General features: G+C 53.1%; 1 protein-coding gene across 1 annotated transcript in view; it reads right to left on the bottom strand.

Moving 5' to 3' along the window:
* The window catches only part of RTN4RL1 (reticulon 4 receptor like 1), a 72,100-nt gene that overhangs the window by 52,510 nt on the left and 3,540 nt on the right, over positions 1 to 16,050 (bottom strand). The window contains exon 4 of the mRNA XM_042916706.1: positions 10,751 to 10,835. Within this exon, the coding sequence (XP_042772640.1) occupies positions 10,751 to 10,835 (85 nt within the window). The remainder of the gene's footprint in view (positions 1 to 10,750; positions 10,836 to 16,050) is intronic.

The following is a 16,050-nucleotide window of genomic DNA, read 5'->3' as shown; positions in this document are numbered from 1 at the left end:
ACTTGGGAACCCGGCGGCCCCACACGACCCGCCCCGACCGGCCGCGGTCCCCAGAGCCCAAGCTATGCTAAACCGCACCACTAGTGCGATCTCTCCTAGCCCAACAGCAGCCCCCAGAGGGCTCCACTCTCCCATTCTACAGATGTGAAATCGAGGTAGAGAAGGGTCGATGCGGAGCCAGATTGGGCGCCCAGGTCCACCCCAAAGCCTGATGGTTTCCTTATCTGGCTCACCCCACGCTCTGCCCACCAGCCTGGCAGGCTTGGAAGCAGGGAGTGTGAAAGCAAGTGGTCTAGCCTGGCAGGGACCCAACGGGGAGCTGGGGGGGCTCTGGGAGTGCTCCGAAACTGCCTGCTGGGGGGCGGGTTTGACACCCTCCTTCGGCAGCCAGATAGGACCCTGGAGTCCCTTTACGTGGGCACACACACACCTGCTCATCACCCATTTACTATTCCACACATGGAATAGGCCCATGGGAGGTGGAGAACACAGCCGTGCCCTCCCCCAGCGCAGTGAGAATACACACAGTAAGAGCTGCCCTTCTGGTCCCTCCACTCCCACATACACTACCACACTAACTCACATGCACACACAAGGGCATGACCACCCTCCCACAATCCTATTACATGGATGTACACTACCGTAAAGAGCTGCTTACACCACATTCTACACATGGAGACACACACTTGTCCACACCACCCCTCTATACATATACGGGTACATATACATACACACATGCACACATCAACTAAGGAGAGGCCGCCCGACTGTCTCGCGTGTGCCCACCTTATAAACACGCTCACGTGCATACATACTAAGAGCTGCCCCATCCCCTATACATGCACGTGTATATCCCAGCACACACACATTTACACCCAAAGAACACCCATCTGTACCTCTGTACATGCTGGCATAACATGCACACAGAGCGGACCATTCCCTCATCCCGGCACACACTCACACACGTGCACCAAAGTGTCCACCCCCACTCCATCCCTATACATGTGTGACACCCCTGTGCACGCACAGACGTGAGCACGCGTGCGCGCGCGTGCACACACACACACACACACACACACACAGCACGCATGCGCTCTGACTATAGGCGGCTGGGGAAGAGCTGCAGCCTTCAGCCCTGCTCCTATTTAAAGAGAAGCATTGCTGGAAAAGGAACAAAAGCAAAGCTGGCTATAAATAGCCACCTCCCTCCCAGCTTTTCCTGCCCTCCGGCCTCCCGGCCTTGCCTCTCCTCTCTCAGCTCAGGCCCACAGCAGCGAGGGCAGGGCTGTCCCCAGGGGCCGGCAGTGGGGCCCTAGAGGCTGTGTGGCCAAGCACTGACTACTGGAGCAGGCCAGGGGCTCTGGGCCTGGGTGGGTGCAGGGACACTGAGCCCCCCATCTGCAGCCAGCCCTGTGTGCATGTACCCAGCTTGGAGGGAGGAAGGCCCACTTGGGCCTGGGCTGCTGCCTCAGCAGAACTGGAAGGCTGGCAGCTGCAGGGAGAGGAAGGCGGGTCCGCCAAGCATCGGCCACGGCCACGCCTGCCCCAGTCTTGGTCTTCCCAGCCAGGCCAGACCTTCCCTGGATTGGTTCCTGGTTTCGTTCTTGGGCCCAGAGTGGGGGAAACTGGGTGGCAGGAAGCCTCACAGGGTGGAGGAAAGCATATCAGGACAGGAAGTGGAGGAGGGGATACAAGTCCCATTTTAAGTTCCAATTCTGTCGCCTACCGGCCCCAACATCCTCGAACAGAGCTCCTAACCACACCACCCAGCCTTGGGTTCAACCCCCTCTGTACATGGTGTGGGCAATGCTGCGTGAACAATAGGTGTGCCTGCCAGGCCCTTGGGAACGGTGGAGCACCATGGGATGGGGGAGATTACTGACTGCTCTCTGTGTCTGAGAATTGGATCAAAATAACCATGATAATTTATTTCGTTTATTTGGTATTTACCATGTGCTAGGCACTGGGCTGGCTTATTTGATCCTCTGTTAGGTAGCTAGTTTATATTTCCATTTTACAGATTGAGCGACTGAGATTCAGTTGCTTGCCCCCAGATCACACAGGCCCCTAAAGCACAAAGCCAGGTTGCAGAGCCAAGCTGGGGCTGTCTGAGACTAAAACCCTCTTTCCTGAGTCCGATACTCTGGGGGACTGGGGGACCCTGGTCCTCTGGGCAGAGGAGGGTGGGTGGGGCTGCTTCTCCCAGGCTAGCCAGAGACTGGAACTGGATGGCTGCAGGGAGGGAGGGTGGCATGGTCCCCAGTTCCAGAGGCCCCCACCGGCCCCCATCCCATCTCCCCGCCCCACTTGCTGCATCCACCCACCGCCTCCTCCCTCCCCCCTCCCCCCCTGTCCCTAGTTCCCCAGAGGGGCCTTTCTCCACCAGCCCTGGGGAAGGGGAAGGGAGAGGATGGGGGAGAGCTCAGGCAGACCTACTTTCAAGGCTTTAATCCTTTTTGCTTAAAGGATTTTTTTTTTTGCTTGGGGAAGACTTGGTCTGATCAGAGGAGAGACGCAGGGAGCTGACAAGCTGTGGAGGATGGAGGGGGGGTGGCGAGGAGAAAGAAATACATATTTATTACCCTCAATTATTAAAAAATAGATAGTACCAGATCTTAGGTCCTGACAGACACTGCCGCAGTATTTGCACAAGGACTATTTTCTTTTCTTTCTCTTTTCTCTCTCCCTCTTTTTTTTTTTTTTTTTTTTTTGGTTAATTGTGTTGAGATTGTAATGTGGCTAGCCTGTTAGGAAAACCACCCTGGCCAGTTTCCAGTGGGTGGAAGAAGGCTGTGGTACTAGACAGGTGAGCAGAACCTCTACACCCCAGGTACAGGGAAAAGCCCACGCTTTATCGCAGTGGAGGGAGGGGGTAGAGTGGGAGGGGTCGGTGTGTCCCATTTTGGGCTGCATAGGCTGGACCCGTGGCAGGCAGGTGTCCTTAGCTCTTTCTCTCCCTCCACTGCTCTCAGTGTTCCCGTTCTTTTTAAGGAAGTAGCCAGAGAGAGAAATGCATTCTGGGCTCCTTCCTAGGGGAGGTGACAGAACTCGCCCTGGAGCTTCTGCGGGCTTCAAGCAGGGCCAGCTCCCCAGACACACCCTTCTCCTCCCATGATTCTATCAGCCTGTTGAAAAGGGGTCAGGTTGTCAGCCTAGTGCAAAGATACAGAGGCATCCGGCAGTACCAGGGCCCCCTAAGGCCTGATACCCAAGAGGTTAACACCCCCATCTTCCTAGGTGGGGCCTAGAAGCAAGCAGAGAGGGATCTACAATGAGGAAAAAGGCCATGAGAAGAGGACTATGGCATTCGTTTTGGTTCTCAGTGTCCCCACAGAGCCTGGCACACAGTAGGCCCTGGCATATGGCTATTGAATAAGAGGCATTGGATGATAAAGACAGAACAACAGCAGTGTCTCACTGAGGCCTTGCTACGTGCCCGGAAGGCACTTTACAACCATTTGTCAAGAATTCTCAGAACCCCAAGAGGCAGGTCGCATTAGCCCCATATTTCAGATGATGAAACTGAGGCCCGCAGAATTAAAAGCATTTGGTCAGGCAAGGTCAGGCAGCTGGTAAGTGGCAGAGCAGGGCCCTGGTTCCCACTTGTCCTACTCCACAGCTCTTGGTCTCATCTACTTGGCTCAAGATACAGAGACAGCAAGGAAGCCTGGGAAGACCAGAAATAAGTTCCAGAGGAACCAGGCAAAAAACAGTGACTATTTCACAGATCCGGAGATGAAGACCCTGGGCTGGGACTGGGTTTTCCTCTCTGACTGGGGAGACCTTGTTTGGAAGAGAAGGAAGAAGCCACTGAGTAGAGGTGAGGGCTTAGGCAGGTGGTTGCTGGGTGATGCTTTCCATTGTTCCCCCTGCATTGTCTCAGGGGCCTTCTCCTGACCCTGGGCAGAGGGGTCAGGGAGGTCAGGACAGAGTCAGTCCTCCCCCGACAGAGTAGCCCTCTCTGCCCAAGGTGAGCCATCCCCTCTGGTCCTGAGACTCTTGCTCCTGGCCACGGCTGGCCTGTGTCAGCCTGACCACTCAGACTCAGCTCTGGTCACAAAGAGGCAAAACTTCACAGGGTATTGAGATCTGGTCTGCAGGAAGGATGACACAGGATGACACAATGTTACTACTAACATTGAGGGCATTTGCTGAGCCCCTGTCGCAGTCAAGTGCCAAGAACTTTATCAGGATTAGCTTGTTTCATCTTTACCACCTTACAAGGCAGGTACTCTTTTTTTTTTTTTTTTTTTTTTATTCTTGACAGAGAGAGACAGAGCACAAGCAGGGGAGGGGCAGAGAGAGAGGGAGACACAGAATCCGAAGCAGGCTCCAGGCCTGACGCACAGAGCAGCACAGAGCCCGACTCGGGGCTCAAACTCAACAGACCGCGAGATCATGACCTGAGCCGAAGTGGGACGCTCAATCGACTGAGCCACCCAGGCGCCCCAACAAGGCAGGTATCTTATCAGTTGTCCCATTTTGGAAAAACTTAAGTTCAGAGAAATCAGGTCATTCCCAGGATTTGAACCTGGGTCTGGCCAGATCCTGTGTGCCTAGCCAACCCACTAGGAGGGGAAGGGTTTGTCCGCTGACCCCTGCAATGAGCCCTCCCTACTGGCCTCCACTAAGCAAGGAGAGCCACTAGCACTGTGTCCTCTGCTGGGTTACAGGAGCAGGAAGAGACTGGGGACAGGGTCCTGGATAGATATGGGGCACGTTACTAATGTTACCAGCCAGGAAGCAGCCTGCTTTGGACATTCTGGAGTACTCATCAGCCAACCACATCCTAATGGATGTTGGGCAAGCCACAGCCATTCTCTGGGCTTTGGTCTCCTCAGTTGAGCTATATAAGGTCCCTCCCAGCACCAAATATGAAAAGGCCTACAAAACTGTCAAAACCACACAAACCCCCTGGTCCAAATCAGGAGCAAGGAGAATGCTCTTCCTCAAAGTCCATCCTCAGGAGTTTTTGGTTCTACCCCAAACCCAAGGAAAACTAAAGCCTCTATACGTCTCCCCCTCTGGTTCACCCAAAGCCTGTTTCACTAGAGACCTAGGCCATGTTCATGGCCACAACACATGTGTGTACACACACACACACACACACACACACAGACCTTCCTCCTCTGCAAATAGCCAGAAGGCTTCAGGTCTAGCTGGCTGCTACTTGGGGTAGTATCAAGCCCGCCCACCTAACAGGTGTCACTGACACTGCACGATGGCCTCCATACACCTGGCTCTCTGTAAAGACCTTGGCCTCTCACCCTTCTTTCCTTCTCCTGCTCAGCAGTCCATACAGCACATGGACTAAGGCATGGGCACAGGTGTTGGCTGACACCTCTAACAGCAAAAAGCTGGAAACAGCCTCTGTGCACAACCTGAGGGGATGGGCAGTCATACAATGGAACATTGTGCAGCCATTAAAATAGGTTTAGAATTACCAACCTAGAGGGGCGCCTGGCTGGCTCAGTCGGAAGGGTGTGCGACTCAATCTCGGGGTTGTAAGTTCGAGCCCCACGTTGGGTGTAGAGGTTACTTAAATAAATAAAACTTAAAAAAAAAAAAAAGAGCTGGGGCACCTGTGTGGCTCAGTTGGTTGAGCGACTGACTTCGGTTCAGGTCATGATCTCGCAGTTTGTGAGTTCGAGCCCCGTGTCGGGCTCTGTGCTGACAGCTCAGAGCCTGGAGTCTGTTTCGGATTCTGTGTCTCCCTCTTTCTCTGCCCCTCCCCCACTCATGCTCTTTCTCTGTCTCAGAAATAAACATTAAAAAAAAAATTAAAATAAAAAAGAGAGAGAGAGAATTACCAACCTGGAAATTACTCACCCTAATGTTTGAGATACACTGTAGATTCAACAAGACAGGGCCCATTTGCATGAATGTGGGGAAGCAGCACAGGATACCCCACACTTCATTCTCCGGGGTGTGGGATTACAGTGATTTTCTTCCTTTTGCCAATCCAATGTTTTCTGTCATGGGTATGCATTATTTGGGGAGTTCAAAAATTCTACTCAGTGGCTGATGAGTCAACCGACCCTCCTCCTCCCTGGTTCTTAGGTTTCTGCAACAATCGGGTTCCCCCCATTCTGTTCTACAACTGAGAGGCCACCGCCCCATGCCACGAACAGCCATCATGGTCTATGTACACTTGTCCCTCGCTCTCCAATCTTTCCAACCTGCCGGTTCCTTCCGGGCCCTCCTCTGCCCACAAAGCCTTTGAGCCACCTGCCTCACGGGCTTGAAAACACCTTCTCTGTCACCCTACCCTGGCCTTTCACTTCCGGTGTGTGGCTTCTCTCTCCCATCAGATGGTAGATTTCCTGAGTGCGGATGGGTCACTCTCTCCCCACAGTCCCTGGCCCAGAGTGAGAGTTTGGTTATTTAGGAAACAAATACAAGAGAGCACAGGGGCTCAGGCCTGGTCTGAGATGATGGTCTAACTGGGGAGAAAAGGCTGATGTATAAAATGAAAAAGACAAGACCATACACAGAATTAAGTTCTGTGTTTCATGCTTTGGTATAAAAGGGAAGAGCTTATGGGAACTGATCTGTGACCTTGTACTCAGGCTGCAGACTGGGACACGTTAACGGCCGATAAGGAGAAGTGTCTGATCTCAGTGAGAAAGAGGGATGCCTTAGACAGATGCTTTGGTTTGTGCTTTGGCTCCTCCCCCTAGCCAAGTGGCTAATGGACTTGGGACTGACACCAAGCTCTAGTCCTCTCCAAAGGAACTTGAAACTACTCCCTGGGCTATACCCGAATGCCAGCCCTGCCTACAGCCCCAGCCCCAGCCCCAGCCCCAGCCCAAGGCAGCCAGGTATTGTATCAAGAACACTCCCACCTCAGGGCCTTGCACTTGCGGTTCCCTCTGCCTGGAGAGCTCTTCCCAAGCAGAAGCAGCTCAGATAGCTGCAGAGAGCCCTCCCTCACTTTACTTGGGCCTCTGTTCAAATGTCGCCTTTACCAGAAAAGCTTCCCAGTCATTCTAAAATACCTCTCTGGTCACGCTCTGTTCCTTAATTAACCCTCTAACAGGCTTTTCTTTTCTTTCTTTCTTTCTTTCTTTTTTAATGTTTGTTTACTTATTTTGAGAGAAAGAGATAGTGCGAGCAGGGTAGGAGCAGAGAGAGAGGGAGAGAGAGAGAGAATCCCAAGCAGGCTGCGGGGTTCAATCCCATGGTTCATGAGATCAGGACCTGAGCCCAAATCAAGAGTTGGACGCTTGATCGACTGAGCCACCTAAGCACCCCTAACAGGCTTTTCTCCTAAGCACCTATCCCTACTTGACAGAAAACAGCCATTCATTGTCTCTCTCCCCCCACCAGGAGGCTCAATAAAAAGAGAAGACTTGGTTTTTATTCATCCTCCATCCTTTTTATTCATCGCTCCATCCTTAGCCCCACGCCAGCAGTAGGGAGGTACTCAATGGCTGTTAAATGTTTGTCAATGGAGAGACCCTCCCATACTCCTCTTGGCTGGCAGAATAAAAGACAGCCAGCACATCCATGGATCGACAATTCATAGGTGACTGGGATCTATAACATGGTAAACGTGGCTGGCTCAACTGGGGTCTTCCTTCTGGGATACAAAGAATGTGAGGCAATTAGCAGAGGGAGGAGGTAAAAGGCCATCTTAAAGAGCAAGCAGCCCTGGGAGACCATATTGGGCTTTGTCCAAGGTGACAAGTCATGGGTGCAAACAGTGGGGCAGAAGCCGGGGCAGCTGGGCTGGGGGGAAGGAGAGGCACCACAGAGAGGCTGCGGCCTCCTAGAGCTACTCCCTTTCCTGGAGGCTTCTGGAGTCCCACTCTCTCATCTCCTTGCAATAACCTCCCATTTCCAGCCAGCTACCTTGAACCCCTGCAATCAGATCTGTCCACTGGAGGAAGCAGAAATAGCACCCCACCAGGGGCGGTGGGCCAATTACAGGAAGATGCGAACCCGCCGCTACCTCAAGGCAGCCCCAGGGCCCACGATTTGGTGGCACAATGTCCCCCTTGCCTGGTGCATTCTCCTAAGTGTGGCCCCGTGAACTGCCTTGGCCTCTCCCTCTGCTCAGAGGTCTTATTTAGATTGCAGGCCTGGGGCCTGGACAACAACCTGGGAGCCCTCCCTCCCTTCGAAGAGAAGAAGCAGTTCAAAGTAACAAGTCATTTTCACAGATGGGAGAGAAGACAAAAGAGGCCGGCTCCTCACCCCAGGCACCACCTGAGCTGGGCTTATCTCCTCGTGTTCGGGCCAGTCTCATTTAAACATTTCAGATCTCTGAAGCCCAGAGCGTCCACAAGAGGTTTTTATTTGCCACAGAATCAATAGTGCAAATTTTGTTCTATAAAAATCTGCCAAGTACAACCTTAAACTTTTCAGAGTGAGAGTGCTATTTCTTTTCCCAACACAGCTCCAGTCCTGTTAGATGTCCTCTGTGGTCCAGCTGGCCCGTCTTTCTGTACCTCCTAGCTTCCTGGGGCCACAGAGGAACAGAGCTGGGCTGGGGTGAGGCAGCAGCAACCCTGGGCCCTGGACGAGCCATGTAGCCCCTCTGAGACTCAGTGTCCTCATCTGTAACCTGGGGCCAGTAGGACCTGCCCTGCCTTTTCTGCTTTTAACGAGGCACTGCAGGGGCACCTGGATGGCTCAGTCAGTTGAGCACTTTGGCTCATGTCGTGATCTCACGGCTCGTGGGTTCCATCCCCACGTTGGGCTCTGTGCTGACAGCTCGGAGCCTGGAGCCTGCTTTGGATTCTGTCTCCCTCTCTCTGCCCCTCCCCCACCACCATTTTCTCTCTCTCTCTCTCTCTCTCTCTCTCTCTCTCTCTCTCTCTATTTCAAAATAAATAAACGTTAAAAAAAATTTTAATGAGTCACTGAACAGGGAAACCTATAAGATTTGGGGAGAAAAAAATGTGTGTCTTCTTGGTTGCTGGTACTAAAGCCGCAGCCCAGAAGCAGTCAGGTATTGTATCAAAAAATGCTCCTGCCTCAGGGCCTTTGCACTTGCTGTTCCCTCTGCCTGAGAGCTCTTCCCAAATAGAAGCAGCTTGGATAGCTGCAAAGAACTCTCCCTCACCTTACTTAGTCTCTGTTCTTTTTTCTTTTTTTTTTCTTTCTTTTTAAATATTTATGTTTTTATTTTGAGAGAGAGAGACAGAGCATGAGCAGGGTAGGGGCAGAGAGAGAGAGAGAGAGAGAGAGAGAGAGAGAGAATATCCCAAACAGGCTCTGCACAGAGCCTGACACAGGGCTTTATCTCACAAACCATGAGATCATGACCTGAGCTAAAATCAAGAGTTGGATGCTTAACCAACTGAGCCATCCATGTGTCCCTCTTTTTCTATTTTTTAAGCTCCAGATTATCATGGTTTGATTTTTTTATGGTTACAGAACAATTTAAAAATTAGATTTAAAAAAATTTTTTTTGAGAGACAGACAGAGCACAAGTCAGGGAGGGGCAGAGAGAGAGAGGGAGACACAGAATCTGAAGCAGGCTCCAGGCTCTGAGCTGTCAGCACAGAGCCCGACGCGGGGCTCAAAACCACAAACTGAGATCATGACCTGAGCTGAATCAGACGCTTAGTCAACTGAGCCACCCAGGTGCCCCTAAAAATTAGGTTTTAAAACAACTTAAAAATTAGGTTTTAGTACTAAGTTTTTTGGGTTCCAACTTATGTGTACAATATTGAATCAACATTTCTTTCTTTCGTTCTTTCTTTCTTTCTTTCTTTTTTAATTTGAGAAAGAGAGAGTGTGTGTGTGATAGTGGGGGAGAGGGGGAGAGAGAGAGAGAGAGAGAGAGAGAGAGAGAGTGCCTGTGAGTGGGGGAGAGGAGCAGAGGGAGAGAGAGAATCCTAAGCAGCAGAGGCTCGATCCCACAACCCCAGGATCATGACCTGAGCTGAAATCAAGAGTCAGACGCTCAGCTGACTGAGCCACCCAGGCTCCCCTGAATCAACATTTCCAAACAATTCATGAAGACATGACATTAGTTACTGATTCAACACTATTCACCCAGTGTCACTATGTGCTACATTTTATTTTGTGCCGGATGCTGTTTTAATCGGGTCCTGATAGGAACAGCAGAGCGCATGCTCAGATTAATTAGATGAGTGCATAGTAGTCAGAGAACCTGGGTAGGGAAACCCCAAGAGATAATGTCATTCGCCCCACCTCCACCCCACCCTGGGGCTGAGGGGAGGAGGCTCTCTTGGACCTGGAGCCTCCCTGGCAGGAGCTGTGTAGCAGATGCTGTGAAGGCCTGCCTATCCCTGGCTTTCAACATTTCAGCACACACCAGCCTGACTTCCAACTGGCAGAACCTGCATTTCTTTGCCGGAGGGCTTTTTCTAGCAGTGGGGCTGGCTGTGCTCACCCACAGAGCAGGCCAACAGTGAGGGGGGAATGAATCCCTACACCAGGAACAACACTCAGCCAATGATGGATAGGAGCCGCGTATAAATACCCCTACTCCCTCCCTCCCTTGTGTGGAGGGAACTTTGAGGTGCGTGTTCTAAGACTGTATCCCCAAATTCCCCGGTGGGCTTGAGTTCTGGTTGCCCACAGTGTTAATTTGCTCAACCACAGGCCCATTATTGGCTTCTTCCCTTCTCTGTCACACTTCCGACTCGCCTACTGGCATTTTCTAGGATGCCTCCCAAATATACATCTTAAACTTGAATCCTCTTCTCAGGCTGCACTTCTGGGAAAATCTTTGGGGGATGATGGAGGGACATTAGAGCTCACAGTGACTCACCATGGGTTGAACCCAACTGGAAGCGAGAGGGTGGGAGCTCATTGCTGACGTTGGACAGGCCAACCTCCTGCGACAGAGAGCAGATCTGGAGGGGCAGGGGGTAAAGAGTAACCGGTCTCCTCACTGAACTTACCTTCCAATGAGGAGGGCAGATAATGTAAAAGCAATTGTAACCAGAAAATGATAGGACGCCCAACTGAAAAGTCTGGACCATCCCCCGAAGGAAAAGAAATCCCTGAAGGTGTTTAAGCATGGGAGGGGATGAGAGCAGGTGGCATTGTAGAATGTGGCCACAGCGTAAAACCTGGATTGGGTGAAGGCAAGAGAGGTGGCAGGAAGCTGCCCATAAGGTCAGGGAGAAGAAGGCAATCCGGGCTAGGGTGGAGGCAGGGAGAGGGGCAGGTGTGAAGGCTGCTGAGGGGGGAAGGGTGGCACTTTGAGATGGACTGGTGGGAAGGGGTGAGGTGAGAGGGGTCATCATCGAGGGCCCGGTTCTTGAGCTGAGGGTGTCTGGGAGGTTGATGGTGCCAGATGCCAAGATGGTGGGGGTATGTGGGGAAGGAGTGGGTTTGCTGCGAGCTCAGGTAGAAGTAGGAGGAGAGTTTCAGACACGTTGAGTAGGAGGGGTCTGTGCGGCTGCCAGCGGAAGCAGCGCTGGGCGCAGGGGGGTGGGCGCGGTGGAATGGATGGCCCCGGACTGCAGAAGCAACACCTCGGCTGAGATGGATGTGCGGGAGTTAGCAAGCAGAAGCTGCGGCCATGGGCGTGCAGAAGTCCCCCCAGAGGTGAGAGAGGGGGTGAGACAGCGCCCAGGGCGATGCTTGGGGAGGTGCCACGCTTGAGGATGGCAAGAAGTAGTGGGGTTGGCAAAGTAGGCTGAGAAGGAGCAGCCTGCTCTGTGGGCGAGCAAAGTAGGGAAAGACCAGGGGAGCTGCCATCAGGGAAGCCAAGGGGAAACTGTGGCCAACAGAGTCAAATGCCACCAGAAGGTCAGATGAGCCCAGGAAAATGTCTGGTAGGGTCAGCATCAAGCCACAGTCGAGTGACAGAGGACACAGCCGGAAGTCTGGGTGGAGGAGTAAGAGGGAGGTGAGGGCAAGGAGACGCCACGTGTAGACAGCGCCTCTCAGAGTCACAGCGGGTCCAAAAGGAGAGCGGGAAACAACCCCTCCCACGCAGGAGAGAGCTGAGCCTCCCGTTCTGCAGGCAGTGTTGGGTCCCTTTGTTAACACGCAACACACAGCACACCCAGTGGCCTTCCTGTGGGCGCTGCCTTGCCAAACAGGACCACTGGAGACTCCCTGATCTCCTGGAGGGGCTGTTGGGATGGCAGAGAGGCCAGAGCTGGAGGCCCCTGTCCCCAGCTCTGATCAGGGCCACATACGCTTATCTGTTTTATACTCTGGGCTCTGTCAGTGGCTATCATTCGAAGAAACTGCTCTACTTCCAAAAAACACTTGAAAAGTCATCAATCTAGTCAGGTTACAGATGGGGAAACTAAGGCCCAGAGAGGAAGAAACGTACCCAGGGTCCTAGTGAGTCAGCCACAGAGATGGAACCTAACACAGCCCTGGGACTCCAACTTTGGTATTCTTTCTACAACCCCACAGTCCCTAGGAAGAAAAGGGCCACGGCCAAGCCGAAGCCGGGGTCACACAGAGCCGCTGTTCGAGGCAGAGCCTGGGGGCCGGTGAAAATAGAGACAGACAGGAGAGGAAACACCAAATGACACACTGAGCACAGCACATACCAACGAGGTGGCCCTTGGCGCGGGAACAGAGCTGCTGGCCCCCAGCGTCAGGCCTGCCCAGCCTGCCCCACATCGGCCACAGCGTGACCTACCGGGCCCTGCCACCCCCTAGGCTGGCCAGCCTCAGCCGGGCAACCCACTGCCCTGCACGCTCCTTCCTTCTCCCAGCCTGCTCAGACAAGCCCATGAATAGAACATTAAAGGCAAAACCTTCTAAAAGAAAAAGCAGCTCCCTGGTAGGAGTCGCCCCACTAAATGTCAAATACAGAGCAAGGCTCCCTGCCTTGTGTGCTTCTCACTAATGGAGGCACCTTAGCCTCCATATCCCCATCATCCAATCGCCCTATAAATAAATCATTGTGAGAAGAATGCCAATTTTCCCCCCAGGGCCTCATGAATCTCTCTATACAAGCATATGTAAAGGCCCCCTTCACTATGTGTTGGCACAAGAGCCCGGAGAGAGATGGCAGGCTCTGCGAGGGCAATTTTAGAGGCAGAAGCAAACTTTCATACCACCTCAGTGGGCTGAGAGCCGGGAGCCCAGCTTTTCTCTGATGTGAAAAAGGCTCTTCCTCCATTTCCCATGGACGCACCCTGACTATGCTGCCACGGCCCTCTGGGATCAGCCCAGGGAGCCGCCAAGAGGCCCAGGTCCAGGGCCTGTGGAGGTCTGTCTCCTAGAAGCCACTTGGCGCCCCCAGCCGTGCGGAGGAACCTGGTCACCGACGTGCAGTGCACGGAGCACTGGCTCACTCACCCCTGGAGTCCCCCACTGAGCAGCTCACCAGCTCACCAACGGCACCAACGCGGCACCCAAGGTCGGGTGCCGACATAGGCTCCAGGGCCAGTAGGTCGGGCACATGCACTCAGCACACTGCCGGCTCGCACACCAGAGCTTGTTGCACGCTAGCCAGGTGTGTTTCTGTGCGCGCGCGCGCACACACACACACACACACACAGTATTGTGCCAACACGGAGGCCTCCAGGGCAACTCTTCTGAATCAGATAGCAGAGCTGTTTGCTGTTTTGGATCCCAACTTCGCCGACTGATTAGACAATAATCACAGGCTCGGAAGCACCAGCCTATCTGTGAGATCAGACACCTTGCCTCACCATGGTGGATGAGAGCTCTCACTCAGAGGATTCAAACATGTTCTGAAGGGGGCAGGAGAAGTCCCTTCTAGAAGACCACTCTGAGCTCTGCATTACAGTCCAGCTAACAGACTAGGGCTGGGCCATGGGAGCGCCACCCCAGGAGGGAGGGAGAACCCCAGAGGTGGGGGGGCAGATACAGGTGGAGGGACCTGCCACTACCATCCACCTGAGCCACATCCTGGGGCCGTTGCTCTCCACACAAGCACCAGCCAGTCTGGAGGGTGGCTGTTCACAGGTCTACGAGGTTAGCCAGGAAGAGCAACATAGTGGCAAGATCCAGCCCCCAAATAAACCACGTCCCGGCCTTTCTCAAGGGCACGAAAGCAGGCAGGATGGTGCTGGCCCACTGTCCCATCTGTGTCATGAAGAAACCACAGCAGAAGGCAGTAGGTGAGGGCATATCTGCCCAAATACAAAGAGGGGCAGGGAAGAAGAGGATAGGTGGGACGATGACTCAGGGTCCTCGAGCCCCAGGCCCCAGCCGGAGATGCTCCTGGGGGTAGACCAGAAGGGGAGTGCCTGGGAACTACCAGGGAGCTCTGTAACAAGATACAAATGATTCATCAGTGTCCAGCATCCCGCAAAACAAATGTCACAGGAATTCAAGGCAGATGGGCACGTGAGACAGTGGAGTTTAGGGGTCAAGAGAACAAGTGAAAGAGTGTGGTGGCAGACAGATCTGGGATTGCATTCTGACTCAACAGTGTGTCAGCTGAGTGACCCAGGACAAGGGACTTCATTTGTCATGCCTCAGTTTCCATATCTGTATAGCAGGGGCAAGTACAGACTGACCTCAAAGGGTGATTATGGAGATCACATGACATAAGGTGTGGAGTCACTTAGCCAGGCCCATCAGTAATTACAAGCAGCTATTGCCACTGCATGGACACGGATGGGCACAAGTGGATCTTTGCTGCCCCTGTTTCCAGCCAGCATCCATACCTCCTCCCAGTGGGTTCAACCACGCATGCTCTAAGACCCAAGGTGGCTTTGCCTTGCCGTGGTGATGGACACCAACCAAGTCAGCGTGCCTCCTCTCCCCAATTCAAAGGCATCCAAGGAAGTCCCTGCTCTGGGCCCCTTAACCTTGGAGCTAATGTCTCCCTGGGTCTTCTCCCAGGCCTTGAGGAAACCCTCTCCCTGAAGTCCCTGTCCCACTCTTCTCTCCGACTCGCTTCTACTCAGGGTGGCCTGGCCAGCGCACCCGAGAAAGGGCTGCTTCCGGCACTCTGCGCGGAGGTCCTGCCTTCTGCTGTCCCTGGAGGCTCTGTTCCCGTTTCACCAGCTATTTTGCTTCCTTGGCCATCTGTTCTCTCCCTGTCATCTCCTCTCTGTTTTAACCTTAACCACTACTTTGCTGCAGATGGTACCAAACAGATCCGTTCTTGACATCCTTCATGATGCCTGCCCCCTCCTTCTCATCTCCAGCAAGCGAACTTCTGCTGTGTCCTTTTTCAGGCTGTGACTCCAAAGCTCAGAGTTGAATTCACCCCACAAGCCTCCCTCCTCAGCCTCATCTGCTGTCAACTATGCCACAGGTCAGGGGACAGACACCTGCATTTTCCTCTTCCTAACAAGACTTCCCCTTTTCGAACCTGGCCAAGAACCTCTGCTGGTGTCAAGTCCACCGTCTGCTCCAGTTATCTACCTGGTGTCCATAAATAGTGCCCTTGAACCCTCTAGAGGGCTCAGGAGCAGCAGCCCGAGATGGAGACCACAAACTCCGGGATTCCTTCCTGCAGTGCAGGAGCCCGTGTGCCCATGCTCGGAGTTTGGGTCTGGAACAGCTTGTCTGTCAAAAATGGACCTGAGAGCTGCAATGAGGATTTGGCCACGTATTGGAATGACAGGAATCGAACCAAAACACATTTTCTGTGTGGTCTGAGCTCACAAGGGAAACAATACGCTGCTTTCCTTGCTTTTATTCTGGCTACTGATGAGAAAATGCATGCATGGGCTTTATTTAGCAACTCGCTCTGCCTCTCTTCTTCTGTTGGTTGTGTCCCGGTGCTCCCCTAAAATTCCTCCTCTTGGCTTCTCTTTTCCGGCACAAGGACGAGGAACTTTGAGGAAAGAAGCAGCCCAGAGTTTCCCAATGATAGAAGCTGTTTTGGTGACATTGGTTCCACCAGGCTGCATTCCCTGAGCGGGACAGAATTAGGCTGGGAAGACTGAAATTCCACTTCTGCACCAGGGTTTGGGATACAAAAGCCTCATATCTCAACCCTCTCAAGCAGGGCTCTTGTATTTCCGCTCTACACTTCCTCTGCAGCAGAAAGAGAAGTGTCTTGGCTGTTGGTGGAACACTCCTCCCTTCTCCTCTCCATCGGAGCTAAACAGGGCCATGTTATGGATAGCTCCAAGAGATGGAGCCTGCTTACCCCTGGCCACATGG

Source organism: Panthera leo, chromosome E1 (genome assembly GCF_018350215.1).
Source record: "Panthera leo isolate Ple1 chromosome E1, P.leo_Ple1_pat1.1, whole genome shotgun sequence".
Classification (NCBI taxonomy): domain Eukaryota; kingdom Metazoa; phylum Chordata; class Mammalia; order Carnivora; family Felidae; genus Panthera; species Panthera leo.
This window is presented reverse-complemented; position numbering and strand designations above follow the sequence as displayed.